The sequence below is a fragment of the Trachypithecus francoisi genome, unplaced genomic scaffold (assembly GCF_009764315.1).
Source record: "Trachypithecus francoisi isolate TF-2019V2 unplaced genomic scaffold, Tfra_2.0 Lachesis_group3, whole genome shotgun sequence".
NCBI classification, from domain to species: domain Eukaryota; kingdom Metazoa; phylum Chordata; class Mammalia; order Primates; family Cercopithecidae; genus Trachypithecus; species Trachypithecus francoisi.
In genome coordinates, this window is record NW_022681468.1 from 35,476,766 (window position 1) to 35,496,652 (window position 19,887).

A 19,887-nucleotide genomic window follows, 5' to 3' on the forward strand; every position below is an offset into this window, starting at 1 on the left:
AAAGGGTCCTTAAATTTAAATATTTATATCTATATATTTTTAAATTAGCAAAAAATGCAGCCACTATCATATGGGATTTGGGAAGTGTTTGAGTAAGCATTAAAAAAGAACTGTCACAACTTAAAATGACTCATATTCATGCACTATGGCAAATAGACATTAAGTGGTATTCATGATTTGGGGCATTCAATTCACAAACTGCTAAGGATGTGTTCAATATCAAAGATATCAAGATATCTCTCAACAATTCTTCTCAGGTTAGAACTCTATGGTAAACATGAACTGTGCTCAGAAAACATAGCACTAAGCTTCATCCTGCTAACCCTCCAAGTCAATAACATATCTCAAACAAGGTTCTTCTCTTTCTCACCCTCAAGAATATCTTCATAAAGGGCATGTACTCCTTCAGGCACAATGACCGCCAGAGCAGTTCCACAGAGAAGGCCAGCACCCAAAACAGTCACCAGCTTCAGTCGTTCCTGGAGAGAAAACAAATCATTGCAAACTTTGATTAATGAATGGGGAAAAGTTTCTGAAGTATCTGTAATCAAGACTGTGAGCTGCTCATTTGTGAGACCAACATCTACAATAGACAGTGAAGCTAAAAAATGATCAATTTCATGAGTAATGCCAATTAAAACAAAGAGATGAATTTTTTTTTTTTTTGGGACAGAGTCTTGCTCTTTTGCCCAGGCTTGAGCACAGTGGCGCGGTCTCAGCTCACTGCAGCCTTTGCCTCCCAGGTTCCAGCAATTATCCTGCCTTAGCCTCCCGAGCAGCTGGGATTACAGGCGTGCACCACCACATCCAGCTAATTTTTGTATTTTCAGTAGAGACGGGGTTTCACTATGTCGGCCAGGCTGGTCTCCAACTCCTGACCTCAGGTGATCCGCCTGCTTTGGTCTCCCAGAGTGCTGGGATTACAAGCGTGAGCCACTGTGCCCGACTGAGATGAAATTTTTTAAATGACTAGGTTAACAATGATTTGGAAAAATGTCTACTATCCATGATAGGGAGAATGAGTACACTTTAATCTCATTAAATGTGAATTTAAATCTCAGGCCTCTCAGGAATGTGAATTGCTACAACCTTTGGAGACCACAATTTGGCATTTAGATTTAAAGCCTCAAAAATGTGAACTCTTTGATCTAGAAATTTTACTTCTAGAAATTCACCCTAAGAAAGAATTATGCAAAAATGACCACTGTGCTTATTACTAATGCAAACCTGAAAATAAACGTCCAATAAAGGAGACTGGCTAAATAAACTATAAATTTCATCAAGAGTACCACACCACTCAGCCATTAAAAATTAAGAAATAAATATGTTAATAGATATAGGAAGTCATGATATGCTGCTATGAGGAAAAAGCTGATGGCAATCAGTATGTATTGCTAATCTCATATTTATAAAAAATATATATGTAAGTAGAACAAATTACATTAAACATCAACAATTTTTTACTTAAAATTTATAATTTGCAATATATAAATACATAACTTATAAAACATAATTTATCTACAATAAACATGTATTACTCATACGATGAAAAAAATGTATTTAGATATCAATGCTAAAATTCTTCTGTGGTTTTAATCCAACTTAATCCCAATTGTTGTCTTTTTACCCAAGTTTGAGAGACTCCCTCTTGTCATACAAAAAGATTAGGTTTCAAAGTTTCTTGAAGCAGCAGTATACCCTAATATGACTTCCTGGGATCTCAGAAGTATGAAAAATGATTTTAAAAACTACAACTAGGTGGGTGGATCACCTGAGGTCAGGAGTTAGAGACCAGCCTGGCCAACATGGTGAAACCTCGTCTCTACAAAAATACAAAAATTAGCCAGGCATAGTGGCGTGTGCCTGTAATCCCAGCCACTTGGGAGTCTGAGACTGGAGAATCATTTGAACCCGGGAGGTGAAGGTCGTAGTAAGCAGAGATTGTGCCACTGCACTCCACCTTGGGTGACAGAGCAAGACTCCATTTCAAAACAAAACAAAAACACCTGCAAGGAGAGCCAGGCATGGTGGTGTGCACCTGTAGTCTCAGCTGCTCAGGTGGTGGAAGCAGAGGATCATTTAAACCCAGGAGTTCAAGACTATAGTGTGCTATAATCACATCTGCTATAATCACTGCACTCCAGGCTGGGCAACATAATAAGAGCTGTCTTTAAAAAAAATAAAAAATAATAAAAAACTACAAGAAGCCGGACATAGTAGTACACACTACTATGTTGTTCCAGATATGGGGAGGCTGAGGCTGTAGTGAGCTATGATCTTGCTGAATTATACTCAAGCCTGGACAACATAAAGAGACCCCATTTTTGAAAACAAAACCACAAGGGAATAATTATATATGTTGCTTATGAAAAAGTTTCAATAATTTAATGGTACATCATGTACTTCATCTGTTTGTTTAAGAACTTAGTTAGCAAGCAAGTGGTCTGTTCCAAGATGGCCAAATAGGAACAGCTCTGGTCTGCAGCTTGCAGCATAATCGACACAGAAGACGGGTGATTTCTGCATTTCCAACTGAGATACCAGGTTCATCTCATTGGGACTGGCAGGACAGTGGGTGCAGCCCATGGAGGGTGAGCCGAAGCAGGGTGGGGTATCACTTCACCTGGGAAGCACAAGGGGTTGGGAGATTTCCCTTTCCTAGCCAAGGGAAGCCGTGACAGACTGTACCTGAAAAATCAGGAGACTGCCACCCAAATACTGCGCTTTTCCAACAGTCTTAACGAACAGCACACCAGGAGATTATATCCCGCTCCTGGCTTAGAGCGGGTCCCATGCCCATGGAGCCTTGTTCACTGCTAGCACAGCAGCCCAAGATCGAACTTTGAGGAGACAGCCTGGCTGGGGGAGGGGCGTCTGCCATTGCTGAGGCTGGAGTAGGTAAACAAAGCAAGCGGCCAGGAAGTTCGAACTGGGTGGAGCCCACTGCAGCTCAGCGAGGCCTACCTGCTTCTGTAGACTCCACCTCTGGGGGCAGGGGGCATAGCTGAACAAAAGGTAGCAGAAACTGCAGACTTAAACGTTTCTGTCTGACAGCTCTGGAGAGGAGTGGATCTCCCAGCATGGTATTTGAGCTCTGAGAACGGACAGGCTGCCTCCTCAGACTCCCTCCACAAGTGGTTCCCTGACCCCCATGTAGCCTAACTGGGAGATACCTCCCAGTAGGGGCCGACTGACACCTCATACAGCCAGGTGCTCCTCTGAGATGAAGCTTCCAAAGGAAGGATCAGGCAGCAATATTTGCTGTTCTGCAGTATTTGCTGTTCTGCAATATTTGCTGTTCTGCAGCCTTTGCTGGTGATACCCAGGCAAACAGGGTCTGGAATGGATCTCCAGCAAACTCCAACAAACCTGCAGCTGAGGGACCTGACTGTTAGAAGGAAAACTGTTTTAACAGAAAGGAATTGCATCAACATCAACAAAAAGGACATCCACACCAAAACCCCATCTGTAGGTGACCATCATCAAAGACCAAAGGTAGACAAAACCACAAAGATAGGGAGAAATCAGAGCAGAAAAGCTGAAAATTCTAAAAACCAGAGTTCCCCTTCTCCTCCAAAGGATTGCAGCTACTCGCCAGCAATGGAATAAAGCTAGATGGAGAATGACTTTGACGAGTTGACAGAAGTAAGCTTCAGAAGGCCGGTAATAACAAACTTCTCTGAGCTAAAGGAGGATGTTCGAACCCGTCGCAAGGAAGCTAAAAACCTTGAAAAAAGATTAGACGAATGGCTAACGAGAATAAACAACGTAGAGAAGACCTTAAATGACCTGATGGAGCTGAAAACCACGGCACGAGAACTACATGACACATGCACAAGCTTCAGTAGCTGACTTGATCAGTGGAAGAAAGGGTATCAGTGATTGAAGAGCAAATTAATGAAATGAAGCGAGAAGTTTAGAGAAAAAAGGCATAAAAAGAAATGAACAAAGCCTCCAAGAAATATGGGACTATGTGAAAAGACCAAATCTACATTTGATTGGTGTATCTGAAAGTGATGGGGAGAATGGAACCAAGTTGGAAAACACTCTTCGGGATATTATCCAGGAGAACTTCCTCAACCTAGCAAGTCAGGCCAACATTCAAATTCAGGAAATACAGAGAGCACCCCAAAGACACTCCTCGAGAAAAGCAACCTCAAGACACATAATTGTCAGATTCACCAAGGCTGAAATGAAGGAAAAAATGTTAAGGGCAGCCAGAGAGAAAGGTCAGGTTACCCACAAAGGGAAGCCCATCAGACTAACAGCAGATCTCTCAGCAGAAACTCTACAAGCCAGAAGAGAGTGGGGGACAATATTCAACATTCTCAAAGAAAAGAAATTTCAATCCAGAATTTAATATCCAGCCAAACTAAGCTTCATAAGTGAAGGAGAAATAAAATCATTTACAGACAAGCAAATGCAGAGAGATTTTGTCACCACCAGGCCTGCCTTACAAGAGCTCCTGAAGGACGCACTAAACATGGAAAGGAACAACTGGTACCAGTTACTGCAAAAACATGCCAAATTGCAAAGACCATTGATGCTAGGAAGAAACTGCATCAACTAATGGGCAAAACAACCAGCTAACATCATAATGACAGGATCAAATCCACACATAAGAATATTAATCTTAAATGTAAATGGGCTAAATGCCCCAATTAAAAGCCACAGACAGGCAAATTGGATCAAGAGTCAAGACCCATCAGTGTGCTGTATTCAGGAGACCCATCTCATGTGCAGAGACACATATAGGCTCAAAATAAAGGGATGGAGGAAAATCTATCAAGCAAATGGAAAGAAAAAAAAGAAAAAAAAAAAGCAGGGGTTGCAATCCTAGTCTCTGATAAAACAGACTTTAAACCAACAAAGATCAAAAGAGACAAAGAAGGCCATTACATAATAGTAAAGGGATCAATTCAACAAGAAGAGCTAACTCTCCTAAATATATATGCACCCAATGCAGGAGCACCCAGATTCATAAAGCAAGTCCTTAGAGACCTACAAAGAGACTGAGACTTCCACACAATAATAATGTGAGACTTTAACACTCCACTGTCAATATTAGATCAACGAGACAGAAAGTTAACAAGGATATCCAGGACTTGAACTCAACTCTGCACCAAGCAGACCTAATAGACATCTACAGAACTCTCCACCCCAAATCAACAGCATATACATTGTTCTCAGCACCACATTGCACTTCTTCCAAAATTGACCACATAGTTCGAAGTAAAGCACTCCTCAGCAAATGTAAAATCACAACAAACTGTCTCTCAGACCACAGTGCAACCAAACTAGAACTCTAAGAAACTCACTCAAAATCACTCAACTACATGGAAACTGAACAACCTGCTCCTGAATGACTACTGGGTAAATAACGAAATGAAGGCAGAAATAAAGATGTTCTTTGACACCAATGAGAACAAAGACACAATGTACCAGAATCTCTTGGACACATTTAAAGCAGTGTGTAGAGGGAAATTTATAGCACTAAATGCCCACAAGAGAAAGCAAGAAAGATCTAAAATCAACACCCTAACATTGCAAAAGAACTACAGAAGCAAGAACAAACACATTCAAAAGCTAGCAGATGGCAAGAAATAACAAGATCAGAGCAGAACTGAAGGAGATAGAGATGCAAAAAATCCTTCAAAAAAATCAATGAATCCACGAGCTGGTTTTTTGAAAAGATCAACAAAATTGATAGACTGCTAGAGCAAGATTAATAAAGAAGATAGATGAATCAAGTAGACACAATAAAAAATGATAAAGGGGATATCACCACCGATCCCACAGAAATACAAACTACCACCATAGAATACGATAAACACTCTAAGCAAATAAACTAGAAAATCTAGAAGAAATGGATAAATTCCTGGACACATACACCTTCCCAAGACTAAACCACAAGTTGAATCCCTGAATAGATAAATAACAGGCTCTGGAATTGAGGCAATAATTAATAGCCTACCAACCAAAAAAAGTCCAGGAACAGACAGACTCACAGCTGAGTTCTACCAGAGGTACAAAGAGGAGCTGGTACCATTCCTTCCGAAACTATTCCAATCAATAGAAAAAGAGGGAATCCTCTCTAACTCATTTTATGAGGCCAGCATCATCCTGATACCAAAGCCTGGCAGAGACACAACAACAAAAAAAGAGAATTTTAGAAGAATATTCCTGATGAACAGTGATGCGAAAATCCTCAGTAAAATACTGGCAAACTGAATCCAGCAGCACATCAAAAAGCTTATCCACCAAGATCAAGTTGGCTTCATCCCTGGGATGCAAGGCTGGTTTAACATATGCAAATCAATAAACATAATCCATCACAGAGACAGAACCAAAGACAAAAACCACATGATTATCTCAATAGATGCAGAAGAGACCTTCGACAAAATTCAACAGCCCTTCATGCTAAAAACTCTCAATAAACTAGTATTGATGGGATGTATCTCAAAATAGTAAGTTATTTATGACAAATCCACAGCCAATACCATACTGAATGGGCAAAAACTGGAAGCATTTCCTCTGAAAACTGGCACAAGACAGGGATGCCCTCTCTCACCACTCCTATTCAACATAGTGTTGGAAGTTCTGGCCAGGGCAATCAGGCAAGGGAAATAAATAAAGGGTATTCAATTAGGAAAAGAGGAAGTCAAATTGTCCTGTTTGAGGATGACATGATTGTATATTTAGAAAACCCCATCGTCTCAGCCCAAAATTTCCTTAAGCTGATAAGCAACTTCAGCAAAGTCTCAGGACACAAAATCACTGTGCAAAAATCACAAGCATTCCTCTAAACCAATTAACAGAGAGCCAAATCATGAGTGAACTCTCATTCACAATGGCTACAAAGAGAAATAAAATACCCAGGAATCCAACTTGTAAGGGATGTGAAGGATCTCTTCAAGGAGAACTACAAACCACTGCTCAATGAAATATAAGAGGACACAAAAAAATGGAAGAACATCCCATGCTCATGGATAGGAAGAATTTATATCGTGAAAATGGCCATAATGCCCAAGGTAACTTACAGATTCACTGCCATCTCCATCAAGCTACCAATGACTTTCTTCACAGAATTGGAAAAAACTACTTTAAAGTTCATATGGAACCAAAAAAGAGCCCACATTGCCAAAACAATCCTAAACCAAAAGAATAAAGCTGAAGGCATCACGCTACCTGACTTCAAACTACACTACAAGGCTATAGTAACCAAAACAGCATGGTATTGGTACCAAAACAGAGAGATAGACCAATGGAACAGAACAGAGGCCTCAGAAATAACACCACACATCTACAACCATCTGATCTTTGACAAACCTGGCAAAAACAAGAAATGGGGAAAGGATTCCCTATTTAATAAATGGTGCTGGGAAAACTGGCTAGCCATACATAGAGAGCTGAAACTGGATCCCTGCCTTACACTTTATACAAAAATTAATTCAAGATGGATTAAAGACTTAAATGTTAGACCTAAACCCATAAAAACCCTAGAAGAAAATCTAGGCAGCACCATTCAGGACACAGGCACAGACAAGGACTTCATGACTAAAACACCAAAAGCAATGGCAACAAAAGCCAAAATAGACAAATGGGATCTAATTAAACTAAAGAGCTTCTGCACAGCAAAAGAAACTACATCAGAGTGAACAGGCAACCTACAGAATGGGAGAAAATTTTTGCATCTACCCATCTGACAAAGGGTTAATATCCAGACTCTACAAAGAACTTAAACAAATGTACAAGAAAAAATGAAACATCCCCATCAAAAAGTGGGCAAAGGATATGAACAGACACTTCTCAAAAGAAGACATTTATGTAGCCAACAGACACATGAAAAAATGCTCATCACCACTGGTCATCAGAGAAATGCAAATCAAAACCACAATGAGATACCATCTCACACCATTTAGAGTGGCAATCATTAGAAAGTCAGGAAACAACAGATGCTGGAGAGGGTGTGGAGAAACAGGAATGCTTTTACACTGTTGGTGGAAGTGTAAACTAGTTCAACCATTGTGGAAGACAGTGTGGCGATTCCTCAAGTATCTAGAACTGGAAATATCATTTGACCCAGCCATCCCATTACTGGGTATATACCCAAAGGATTATAAATCATGTGAGTATGAAGACACATGCACATGTCTGTTTGCTGCGGCACTATTCACAAGAGCAAAGACTTGGAATCAACCCAAATGTCCATCAATGACAGACTGGATTAAGAAAATGTGGCACATATACACCATGGAATACTATGCAGCCATAAAAAAGGATGAGTTCATGTCCTTTATAGGGACATGGATGAAGCTGGAAACCATCATTCTGAGCAAACTATTGCAAGGACAGAAAACCAAACACTGCATATTCTCACTCGTAGGTGGGAATTGAACAATGAGAACACTTGGACATAGGGCGGGGAACATCACACACCAGGGCCTGTCATGGGGTGGGGGCTAAGGGAGGGATAGCATTAGGAGAAACACCTAACGTAAATGACGAGTTAATGGGTGCAGCAAACCAACATAGCACATGTATACATATGTAACAAACCTGCACGTTGTGCACATGTACCCTAGAACTTAAAGTACAATAATAATAAAAAAGAGGTTAGTTAGCAAAAACAGTAGCTCTATTATCTCTGATATATTACTGAACTTCTGACTGAGAGGCTGGGAGCCTAACTAGCTTTTGTAAATATTATCTCTATGGGAAAATAGTTTTTTAGCTGAAAGGCTGGTTGAAACATTACTCCCTCCTTGTTTGGAGGGGAAGAAAGGGATCTATGTATCTATTGAAAAAGGGGGAACTAGAGCTGCAATGCCAACACCAACTAATACATGCTGTATAGCAAGAGGAGAATCCCCCCTGATCCCCAGCACACAGCCAGGTCAACCCTTATATATTCAGAATGGCTACTGGGTACTTGTAAACCGAGAGTATTCTAGTGGTTGGGGTACTGGCTTGGGAGGCAGAACAGACTCCATGACACAGACAAAGGATTTGTATTTGAAGTAGAAAGAACTTCTACAACTCAATAATAAAAGACAAACAACCAATTAAAAAATGGGTAAAACACTGAACAGACACTTCACAAAAGATGTATGAATGGCTAATAAGCCCATGAAAAAGTGCTCAACATCATTTAGTCATCAGAAAAAATGTAAATCAAAACTATGCAAGATATCTTTTCACATTCATTAAAATGCCCAAAATTGAAAAGACTGACAACTCTAAATAATTACAAGATATACAGCAACTGGAAAACTCACACATTGCTGGTGGCAGCATAAAATGGTACAACCACTTTGGAAGATTAGCAATCTCTTATAAAGTTAAACTAGCATTCCCCTTTTGAGAATTTACTCAAAAGAAATGAAAACATATGTCCACAAAAAACTTGTACAAGAATATTCATAGAAGCTACATCAAGAATAGCCACAATCTGGAGGAGATGTCCATTGACAGGAGAATGGATAAACAAATTGTGGTATATTTAAACAATGGACTACCACTTGGCAATAAAAAGGAATAAACTACGGCTACAGATAGCACATAAATGAATAAATCTCATAAACATTTTCCTGATGTTTGTGTGAAAGAAGCCTTACACAAAAGAATATGTACTGTATGAATCAATGTATATGAAGTTTAAAAACAGGCCAAACTAATCTGTAACAACTGAAATCAGAACAGTGACTGCCTCTGGTGACCAGGGATGAAAGGGTGGCCACACAGTGGGGATTCACTGGAAAGTGGTATCAGGTTACTTTCAAAAATAATAGATATGTTCTAAATCTTGATTGGGATGTGAGTTACATTTGTAAACATTTGCTAAAATTCATCAAACTATATTAAGATCTGTACCTTTCACTCTATAAAATTATCTATTTATAAAAAAATTAACTGGGTAGTAATATACTCAGCCAGGATTTCTGAAAGGATTCATTTTAGAACCATTCAGTTTTAACAAGGCTTCTTTCTTCATGGCAGGTCTCTGAAATCAAGGTCAGAGATCTAATTCGAACACTAAAAGGCACTTCCAAAAATGTTCCTTAAACAATCTCATCTGCCTTTCAGATATTTCTTTTTTTTTGAGACGGAGTCTCGCTCTGTCACCCAGGCTGGAGTGCAATGGCCGGATCTCGGCTCACTGCAACCTCCGCCTCCCGGGTTTACGCCATTCTCCTGCCTCAGCCTCCCGAGTAGCTGGGACTACAGGCGCCCGCCACCTTGCCCGGCTAATTTTTTGTATTTTTTTAGTAGAGACGGGGTTTCACCAGGTTAGCCAGGATGGTCTCGATCTCCTGACCTCGTGATCCGCCCGTCTCGGCCTCCCAAAGTGCTGGGATTACAGGCTTGAGCCACCACGCCCGGCCCAGATATTTCTTAAAAATAATTCACCACAATTTTATGTCAATAACATCATGGGGAAACCAGTGGTGTCCACAATTCTGGACCAACCCACAATTTACTAGGCACTTACCAAGTGCTTCATAATATTCTACTCTGGGGTCACATGAAAAACTACATTGAGATAAGTTTTAAAAGCAGGAAGAGTTTGAGACCAGCCTGGCCAGCATGGCAAAACGCTGTCTCTACGCTGTCTCTACAAAAATTAGCCGGGTATGACAGTGCACAACTGTAGTCCCAGCTACTCATGAGGCTGAGAGAGGAGAATCGCTTGAACACAGGAGGCGGAGGTTGCAGTGAGCTGAGACTGTGCCACTGCACTCCAGCCTGGGTGACAGACCAATACCCTGTCTCAAAACAAACAAACAAAAAGAATATGAAATATAAACAGGAGTTTGGTGCAAATTTTTAGAAAGCCACAGTAAAGATTTTTATTAATCTTTAGACCCATGTTTTAAAAATAGGGATATTAGCTACCAAAGTTATCAATTCAAATTAAAGAACTGGAAGAAAATATAAAAAATCATTTTCTCGGCTGGGCGCGGTGGCTCAAGCCTGTAATCCCAGCACTTTGGGAGGCCGAGACGGGCGGATCACAAGGCCAGGAGATCGAGACCATCCTGGCTAACACGGTGAAACCTCGTCTCTACTAAAAAAAAAAAAAAATACAAAAAACTAGCCGGGCGAGGTGGCGGGCGCCTATAGTCCCAGCTACTTGGGAGGCTGAGGCAGGAGAATGGCGTGAACCCGAAAGGCGGAGCTCGCAGTGAGCTGAGATCCGGCCACTGCACTCCAGTTTGGGCGACAGAGTGAGACTCTGTCTCAAAAAAAAAAAAAAAATCGTTTTCTCTCAGTATATAGATGGAGAATCGAAGGCCAAAGATGAGAAGTGATTTGCCCAAGATCACATGACTAAGCTAGTTACTGGTTACAGGGATGATTAGATTCAGCATTGCACTCCATGACAATGTTCATTGCATAGCATAATACATACAATCCACTGTAAAAAAATTTATCTCCCAAAAAGATGACACTCATGCAACCTTTCAAAATAGTATGAATCAGCAAAATCCCTCAGCAACATCAAGAGAAGAAACAAAATTATAAATAGTTATAATTCTTCTCTACTGACAGTTTCTAATGGTCCATGACAAAATAAAGTAAGGACAATACAGTGAGCACATCATAAAGCTTTATTTCTTCAATGTAAAGAACTATTTTTTATTCTGAGATTATGTCCTACCTAATTTTGGTTAAAATGTCCTTTTTTTACAGAAATTATGGTGACCAGTTTTTGTTTTTTATTTTTAGTGTCCTTACACGGCAAAATTAAAAGGAGGTAATCCTGTATCGATTCTTTGGAAAAAAAAAAATTTTTTTTTTTGAGACGGAGTCTCACTCCGTAGCCCAGGCTAGAGTGCAGTGGCAAGATCTCAGCTCACTGCAAGCTCTGCCTCCCAGGTTCACACCATTCTCCCGCCTCAGCTTCCAGAGTAGTTGGGACTACAGGTGCCCGCCACCACGCCCGGCTTATTTTTTGTGTTTTTAGTAGAGACGGGGTTTCACCGTGTTAGCCAGGATGGTCTCAATCTCCTGACCTCGTGATCCCCCTGCCTTGGCCTCCCAAAGTGCTGGGATTACAGGTGTGAGCCACCGCGCCTGGCCGATTCTTTGAAATTTTAAATATGTGACTGATCTATGAAACCCAAAAGCTGGAAAATCCTGATCTAAGTGCAAACATGAAATTATAATACCATCAAACATTCAGAAACAAAGAATTTCAGTTTGTAGGAAGAGACCATCAAGGTAAATCTGAATGAATCATCTAGCTTTGTAGTATTTCCTTCGAAGAAAGGCAGCCTGAGGTAAAACTACTGTATTGTTTTCAGTTCACTTTGAAATTAAGTGCATTTATTTACCAAATGAAGTTAAACATCCACTCAACACTATGTTTACTGTTTGTCCCTGTAACCCCTCCCCACAAAATTATCAATTCTGTCAGGGCAGAGATCTTTAATTTACTGCTAAATTCTCAATTTATAAGGAAGTATCTGGCACATAGCAGTTTCCCCTAAATATTTATTGAAAGAAGGAATTAAATGCCCACCACCATGCAAAGCACTAGGGACTTGGTACCGGCCACTGGGCTCTGATATAAACAATTACACAAACGTAGTGGAACATCTTTAGAATATTTGTGCCAGGAAATAGACCTCATATATTCCTTGTAAGCATAACTATATCAAGAATTTTCAGTGATTAGTTGATTCAGAATTGATAGTTTCACTCAAGGGGCATGCAAATACATTTAATAAAGGGCCATAGGCTGGGCGCAGTGGCTCATGCCTGTATCCCAGCACTATGGGAGGCTGAGGCAGGCAGATCACGAAGTCAAGAGATCGAGACCATCCTGGCCAACATGGTGAGACCCCGTCTCTACTAAAAATACAAAAATGAGATGGGTGTGGTGGCGTGCGCCGGTAGTCCCAGCTACTCAGGAGGCTGAGGCAGGAGAATCGCTTGGACCCGGGAGGTAGAGGTTGCAATGAGCCGAGATCGTGCCACTGCACTCCAGCCTGGTGACAGAGTGAGACTCCATCTCAGAAATAAAATAAAATAAAAGCCCATAATACAATTTCATATAAATACATTTAATTAAGAACCATAGCTGGGCGCGGTAGCTCATGCCTGTAATCCCAGCACTTTGGGAGGCCGAGGTGGGCGGATCACGGGGTCAGGAGATCGAGACCATCCTAGTTAACACAGTGAAACCGTCTCTACTAAATATACAAAAAAATTAGCAAGGCATGGTGGCGGGCGCCTGTAGTCCCAGCTACTCAGGAGGCTGAGGCAGAAGAATGGCGTGAACCCGGGAGGCGGAGCTTGCAGTGAACAGAGATTGCGCCACTGCACTCCAGCCTGGGCAACAGAGCGAGACTCCGGCCCCCCCCCCCAAAAAAAAAGCGTAACAGAATTTCATCATAATAAATGTGAGGCAATGCTGTCATTTGTCTTAACAGTGCAAACATCTTCTATGACATATACTTTTCCCAAGGAGCTCAAACCTCCTTAGGAAAGGAGTTTTGTTAGTTATTTATTTACTATTTACTTTGAGACAAAGTCTTGCTCTGTGGCCCAGGCTGGAGTGAAGAGACACAACTCGGCTTACTGCAGCTACCACCTCCAGGTTCAAGCAATTCTCCTGCCTCAGCCTCCGGAGTAGCTGAGATTACAGGTACATACCACCACGCCTGGCTAATTTTTTTGTATTTTTAGTAGAGACAGGGTTTCACCATTTTGGCCAGGCTGGTCTCAAACTCCTGACCTTAGGTGATCCACCTGCCTTGACTTCCCGAAGTGCTGGGATTATAGGGATGAGACACTGCACCCAGCCTGTTTTTGGTTTTGTTTTGTTTTGGTTTTTGAGGCCAGAGTCTCGCTCTGTCACCCAGGCTGAAGTGCAGTGGTGCGATCTCAGCTCACTGCAAGCTCTGCCTCCCGGGTTCACGCCATTCTCCTGCCTCAGCCTCCCCAGTAGTTGGGACTATAGGCGCCCACCACCACGCCTGGCCAATTTTTTGTATTTTTTTTTAGTAGAGACGCGGTTTCACTGTGTTAGCCTGGATGGTCTCGATCTCCTGATCTCGTGATCCGCCCGCCTCGGCCTCCCAAAGTGCTGGGACTACAGGTGTGAGCCACCACACCCAGCCTGTTTTTTTTTTTTTTTTTTTTTTTGAGACAGCTCTGTCACCCAATCTAGAGTGCAGTGGCACCATCACAGCTCACTGCAGCCTCAAACTCCTGGGCTCAAGTGATCCTCCCACTCTAGCTTCTCAAAGCCACTGGTGTGCACCACCATGCCCAACTAATTTTTAAATCAGCCTGGTCTCAAATTCCTGAACGCAAGTGATCCTCCCACCTCAGCCTCCCAAAGAGCTGGGATTACAGGCCACTGTCCTCAGTCTCAGTCCTTGTTTTAATCTTCAGCAAAGCAATGTAAAGATTGTCCTACAAAATTTTTATCAGCTTGATAAATGTCTATGAGCCTTTTCATGGCAACCAATATTACAGAAACAACAGTTTTGATGAAAAGAACCAGCAGTCCAAAAAAAAAAGCATTACTGCCAATTGCAATTTTTGTTTTAATTTGAAAAAACAAAATTCTTTACCTGATCATTTTGACTCAATCTGATTTATTTTAAGCACTAGAATTGTGGTTTCATGTATTTGTATGGCTGTATTCTTCCACACAACTTGGGATTCAGTCTCAAGTTGTATTTATATTAAAGTTAACAAAATGCTGACAGGTTCTCTGTTTTGCTTACAGTAAATCACTAAAAAGTTTATTTACATGGAGAACTACAAATTCCAAGTGTCACTGAAGATGAAAAGAGAGTTCCCAAAGCAACAATTTCTGTCAGTGAAATGAAGTATTTGCTCAGGAGAGGCATGAACTGCGCAATGCCATTGGTTTTATGTTATCTCATTTTAAAAGTTCACAGTTGCAGCCTGACTGAACCAAAGGATCTGCCAAATATATTAATTAAAACAACAGCTTGCACTCTATGCCATTAACCATCAGCATAAGCTTTGAAATCAGTTTAATTTCTTGGCAGACACTAACGTAGTTAAATGGTCTTTCTTTCCCTGCTCACAGAAACAGTCAACAAATTGGTTCACCGAAAGACAAGCCAACAATTTTAAAAGCTTTTTTTTTTTTTTGAGATGGAATCTCACTCTGTGACCCAGGCTGGAGGCAGTGGTGCGAATCTGGCTCACTGCAACCTCTGCCTCCCAAGTTCAAGCTATTCTCCTGCCTCAGCCTCCTGAGTATAGCTGGGATTACAGGCGTGTTCCATCATGCCCAGCTAATTTTTGTATTTTTAGTAGAGACAGGGTTTCACCATGTTGAACAGGCAGGTCTCGAACTCCTGACCTCAAGTGATCCACCAGCCTTGGCCTCCCAAAGTATTGGGATTACAGGCATGAGCCACCGCATCCAGCCTTTAAAAGCTTTTGATATGGAAAACATTTTATCTCAATCTTCCTTGTGCCATGCCCATTTTAGTAGTCAACTACAGCTTCCTAAAAAAAAAAATCAAAGGTACATCTCTTATCATAAGAATGATCCCTTCAAAGTTTCAGTCACTGAAGAGATAAAATATCACAGGCTATGAAGTAACTCTGGCTAAGGCAACAAAGTTTTCCCCCATATTCTTACAAACAAATCTGCTTCAAGAAAGAGGTATTTCGGCGGGCGCGGTGGCTCAAGCCTGTAATCCCAGCACTTTGGGAGGCCGAGACGGGCGGATCACGAGGTCAGGAGATCGAGACCATCCTGGCTAACACGGTGAAACCCCGTCTCTACTAAAAAATACAAAAAACTAGCCGGGCGACGTGGCGGCGCCTGTAGTCCCAGCTACCCGGGAGGCTGAGACAGGAGAATGGCGTGAACCCGGGAGGCGGAGCTTGCAGTGAGCTGAGATCCGGCCACAGCACTCCAGCCTGGGTGACAGAGCGAGACTCCATCTCAAAAAAAAAAAAAAAAAAAAAAAAAAAAAAGAAAGAGGTATTTCCTACAAAAACTAGCCGGGCGACGAGGCGGGCGCCTGTAGTCCCAGCTACTCGGGGGGCTGAGGCAGGAGAATGGCGTAAACCCGGGAGGCGGAGCTTGCAGTGAGCTGAGATCCGGCCACTGCACTCCAGCCTGGGTGGCAGAGCAAGACTCCGTCTCAAAAAAAAAAGAAAGAGGTATTTCCTAATATCAATTTAGCCACTACATTATCTGCTGCTAAGTGTTAGTAACAGATAATAAAGAAAACTCAGATCTAATTTGGTTCTTCAAGTCCTTACAGCTGAAACAAGATGCCAAAAAGTTTCCTGGCTCTAAGTAGCAGCTGTGTGACACAGGACAAGTCTTTAACCTTCCTGGGCTTCATGGCCTCCTCTGTAAGAAGGGACTACTGCTACTAATATTATTATTATGTAGGAGCAGGATATTAGTGCAACTTAGCAGAGTAGGTGTTGTTATTACTTGTCTTCAACATCACAGTAACATGCCAAAAAACCTTCTAAGCTCCTCCACTGCAAGAATAACACAAGTTCCAGTGAACAAAGCTACAATTCTGCCATGTTGCCAGGGGCATGTAAGCTTCCTACTTCCTAACTCATCTGACATCAAGGTTACTTAATACCTTCTAGGGCAGTAATAACAAGCAAGTATTTTATTAATGCCATTTCCTCCAATCTTGGAAAATAAAATTAATTTACTTTTCTTTTTGCATAAAATTCCTTTCTAAACATAAAAGAACTAAATATAAATCCCATACGATTGTTTGATGTAACTACAAAGTCAAAACAAATAAAAACCCATTGAAAAATAACCTGGAAAAGCATTGCCAATAAATATATCATTGATACATAAGGAGTTCAACTGAACTGAGCAGACTAAAATAGTAAATATACCTTTTCCTCTATGAAATTAGTACAGTTTTAAAAATGAATAATGATAAAGTTTGTGAGAATACAGTGTTATTTGCATGTGTTGGAAAAATGCATTTTTAAAAACTGGTAATATAGATTGAGAACCTTCTGAAGAACATTCATGCCGTTTAGCTCTATCATTCTATCCCTGAAAAAATAATCTGAAATATGGTCAATGCTTGAGACAAAAAATATTCGTGCAACACTATTATCATGACAAAAATGTAAAAACAAATTAAATGCATATTAAGAATTTCTGTACATAAATGAATGTAATGAGGACATTTTAAAAAATGCCCAAGGCTTGGCACAGTGTCCCCTACCTGCAATCCCAGCACTTTGGGAGGCCAAGGCAAGAGGATTGATTCCTTGAGTTCAGGAGTTCGAGACCAGCCTGGGCAACATAGTGAGCCCTCACCTCTACAAAAAATATAAAAATTAGCTGGGCCTGGTGGCACATGCCTGAGTCCCAGCTATCAGGGAGGCTGAGGTAGAAGGATGGCTTGAGCCCAGGGGGTAGAGGTTGCAGTGAGCCAAAACAAACATGCCACTGCACTCCAGTCTGGGTGACAAAGTGAGACCTTGCCTTAACAACAACAACAACAAAAAATGCCTGGAACAAGTTTTTAAGAATAAAGGAAAATGCTTATGATATACTACCAGGTTATAAAAGGGAGAATGTAAATTACACATATCAACCACAATCAATTATGTTAAAAATGCAAACAAATAGAAAAAAGGAACAAAAATGTTATTAGTGATTCTAATTGAACAGTAGAATAATACTTTTATTTTCTTTTATACATTACCATATTTTCTAAATTTTCCACAGTGTCTTTTAAAAAATTGTTAATTTAATTAGAGGCTATATAAATAGGGGCTTTGTACTTACTAAACTTGAGGCCCACTTTCCTTATCTACAAGTGGGACAAGAATTCTTCCCTTTCAAGGTTATTGTTAAAATTAACGTAGAACCTGACATATCAGTTGACATGTAGTCATTATTATACTAAAGTCAAATTAAAGAATATAGTGTCTTTAATGTGAACATAGATGTTTTCCCCTCTAGCAAGTGGTTCTAAACAACTGCCCTTTGACGTTGTGTAATAATTCAAAATGTTTTTCAGTCTCTCCCACCCCCACTACCATGCTGTAACTTATTTCCTCTACTTGCTTGCCCACCCCTTCTACATGCAGAGAGATTAGAAATCAGGCAGTCTAGAGGCTTGTCGACTCACAAACATGGGTTGTTTGGCCCACGCACTGATGCAATATTTGAGTAAATAGCCAAAGGGTAAAATTCAGGAGACTTAATATAAAAATCCAGATTTCCAGCTTTGGAAAAATAGTAAGACTTGGTGTTGTCAAATGATATGTGCTCTTTAGATGCCCACAGTTCTCACTTCTCCCTAATGACTCCCAGGCACTGACAGTGAAGGTCAGCTGCCATATATCATGACACCAGGGCTGTCTTCTTTTACTCTGGCTTAATTCTCTGTTCAGCCTTATTTGATTTATGATCCATTACCTACCTGTATCAGTCAGGGTCCTTTCATGAAAGAGAAAGCATAAAGTAATTTGAAGAGAGAAAGTTTAACATAAAGAATACCTACAAAAGGAACCTGGGCATAGTGGCTCATACCTGTAATCCCAGCACTTTGGGAGGCCAAGGTGGGTGGATCAACTGAGGTCAGGAGTTTGAGACCAGCCTGACCAACATGGCGAAAGTCTGTCTCTACTAACAATACAAAAATTAGCCAGGCGTGGTGGTGGGCAGCCGTAATCTCAGCTACTCGGGAGGCTGAGGCAGGAGAATCGCTTGAACCCAGAGACAGAGGTCGTGGTGAGCCAAGATTGTACCACCACACTCCAGCCTGGGCAACAGAGCAAGACTCCATCTCAAAAAAAGAAAGAAAGAAAGAAAGAAAAAAAGAATACCTATGAAAGCATAAAAGGGGACTAGAATTATGAGGAATTGACTAAAAGAGAACCATACAGAATACAATAGCAGGGCAGGGCGTGGTGTCTCACGCCTGTAATCCCAGCACTTTGGGAGGCCAAGGCAGATGGATCGCCTGAGGTCGGGAGTTCAAGACTAGCCTGACCAACATGGAAAAACCCTGTCTCTACTAAAAATACAAAATTAGCCAGGTATAGTGGCAGGCACCTGTAAACCCAGCTACTTGGGAAGCTGAGGCAGGAGAATCGCTTGAACCTGGGAGGCGAAAGTTGCGGTGAGCCAAGATCGCACTATTGCACTCCAGCCTGGGCAACAAGAGCGAAACTCCATCTCCCCCACAAAAAAAGAATATAATAGCAGATATATGGGGCAGCTACTATCCTAGCACTGAGATAAGAGTGCTCAAAGAAGAGGCCCCGCAAAGGCTGAGATCCAAACTCTGCTGAAGAGGGGATGGGTGGGGCTCTGCGAATGGCAGAGAAGTTTCTGTAGTGCCGTGCTGGTGGAACCTGCTGGAAATCTGTACTCGAGGTTTTGGGAAAAGTGTTTATGGGAAAGTGGCTCACCAGCAAGACTATAAAACTGCCCAAGGGGAGTGCCAGGGGAAACTACCAACTGCTGTGTGCGTGAGGACTGCGTGTGCAGCAGGAGCCTGGGGCTGGAGAAGCCTTTGGTGGTGCAGGAGCTGGGTCTCAGGGAAGTCTGGCTAGATGCTAGGAAAGCCACAGTCACATGTGTTGCAGGAACCTGTGCTGAAGAAGCTGGGTGCATCGCAGGAACTGGACACGGGGGAGGGTGCCTGTGCTACAGGAATTGGTGCCGGGCAAGTGTGGCAGAACCAAGAAAGAAAACCACTTCCACTTACAATTTCTCTCCAGCACCCCTTGCAGACAAAGCATAACATTGTGCCAGCTGGTAGAGGAAAAATATTTACGGGGCCCAGATGTGTTTTTGCAGAGTCAGTGAAGACTGAATTTAAAGCTGAGAGGAAATAAATTGATAACTGGCCCACCAGCCTACCAGAA

General features: G+C 41.5%; 1 protein-coding gene across 4 annotated transcripts in view; it reads right to left on the reverse strand.

The window, feature by feature from the left end:
• The window catches only part of SLC39A9 (solute carrier family 39 member 9), a 66,975-nt gene that overhangs the window by 35,955 nt on the left and 11,133 nt on the right, over nt 1–19,887 (reverse strand). For all 4 annotated transcript variants that reach the window (XR_004431535.1, XM_033187609.1, XM_033187608.1 and 1 more), the window contains exon 2: nt 371–479. Coding sequence is in view for 1 of the 4 variants with exons in the window: in XM_033187607.1 (XP_033043498.1) it covers nt 371–479 (109 nt within the window). In the remaining 3 variants the exon portion in view is untranslated. The remainder of the gene's footprint in view (nt 1–370; nt 480–19,887) is intronic.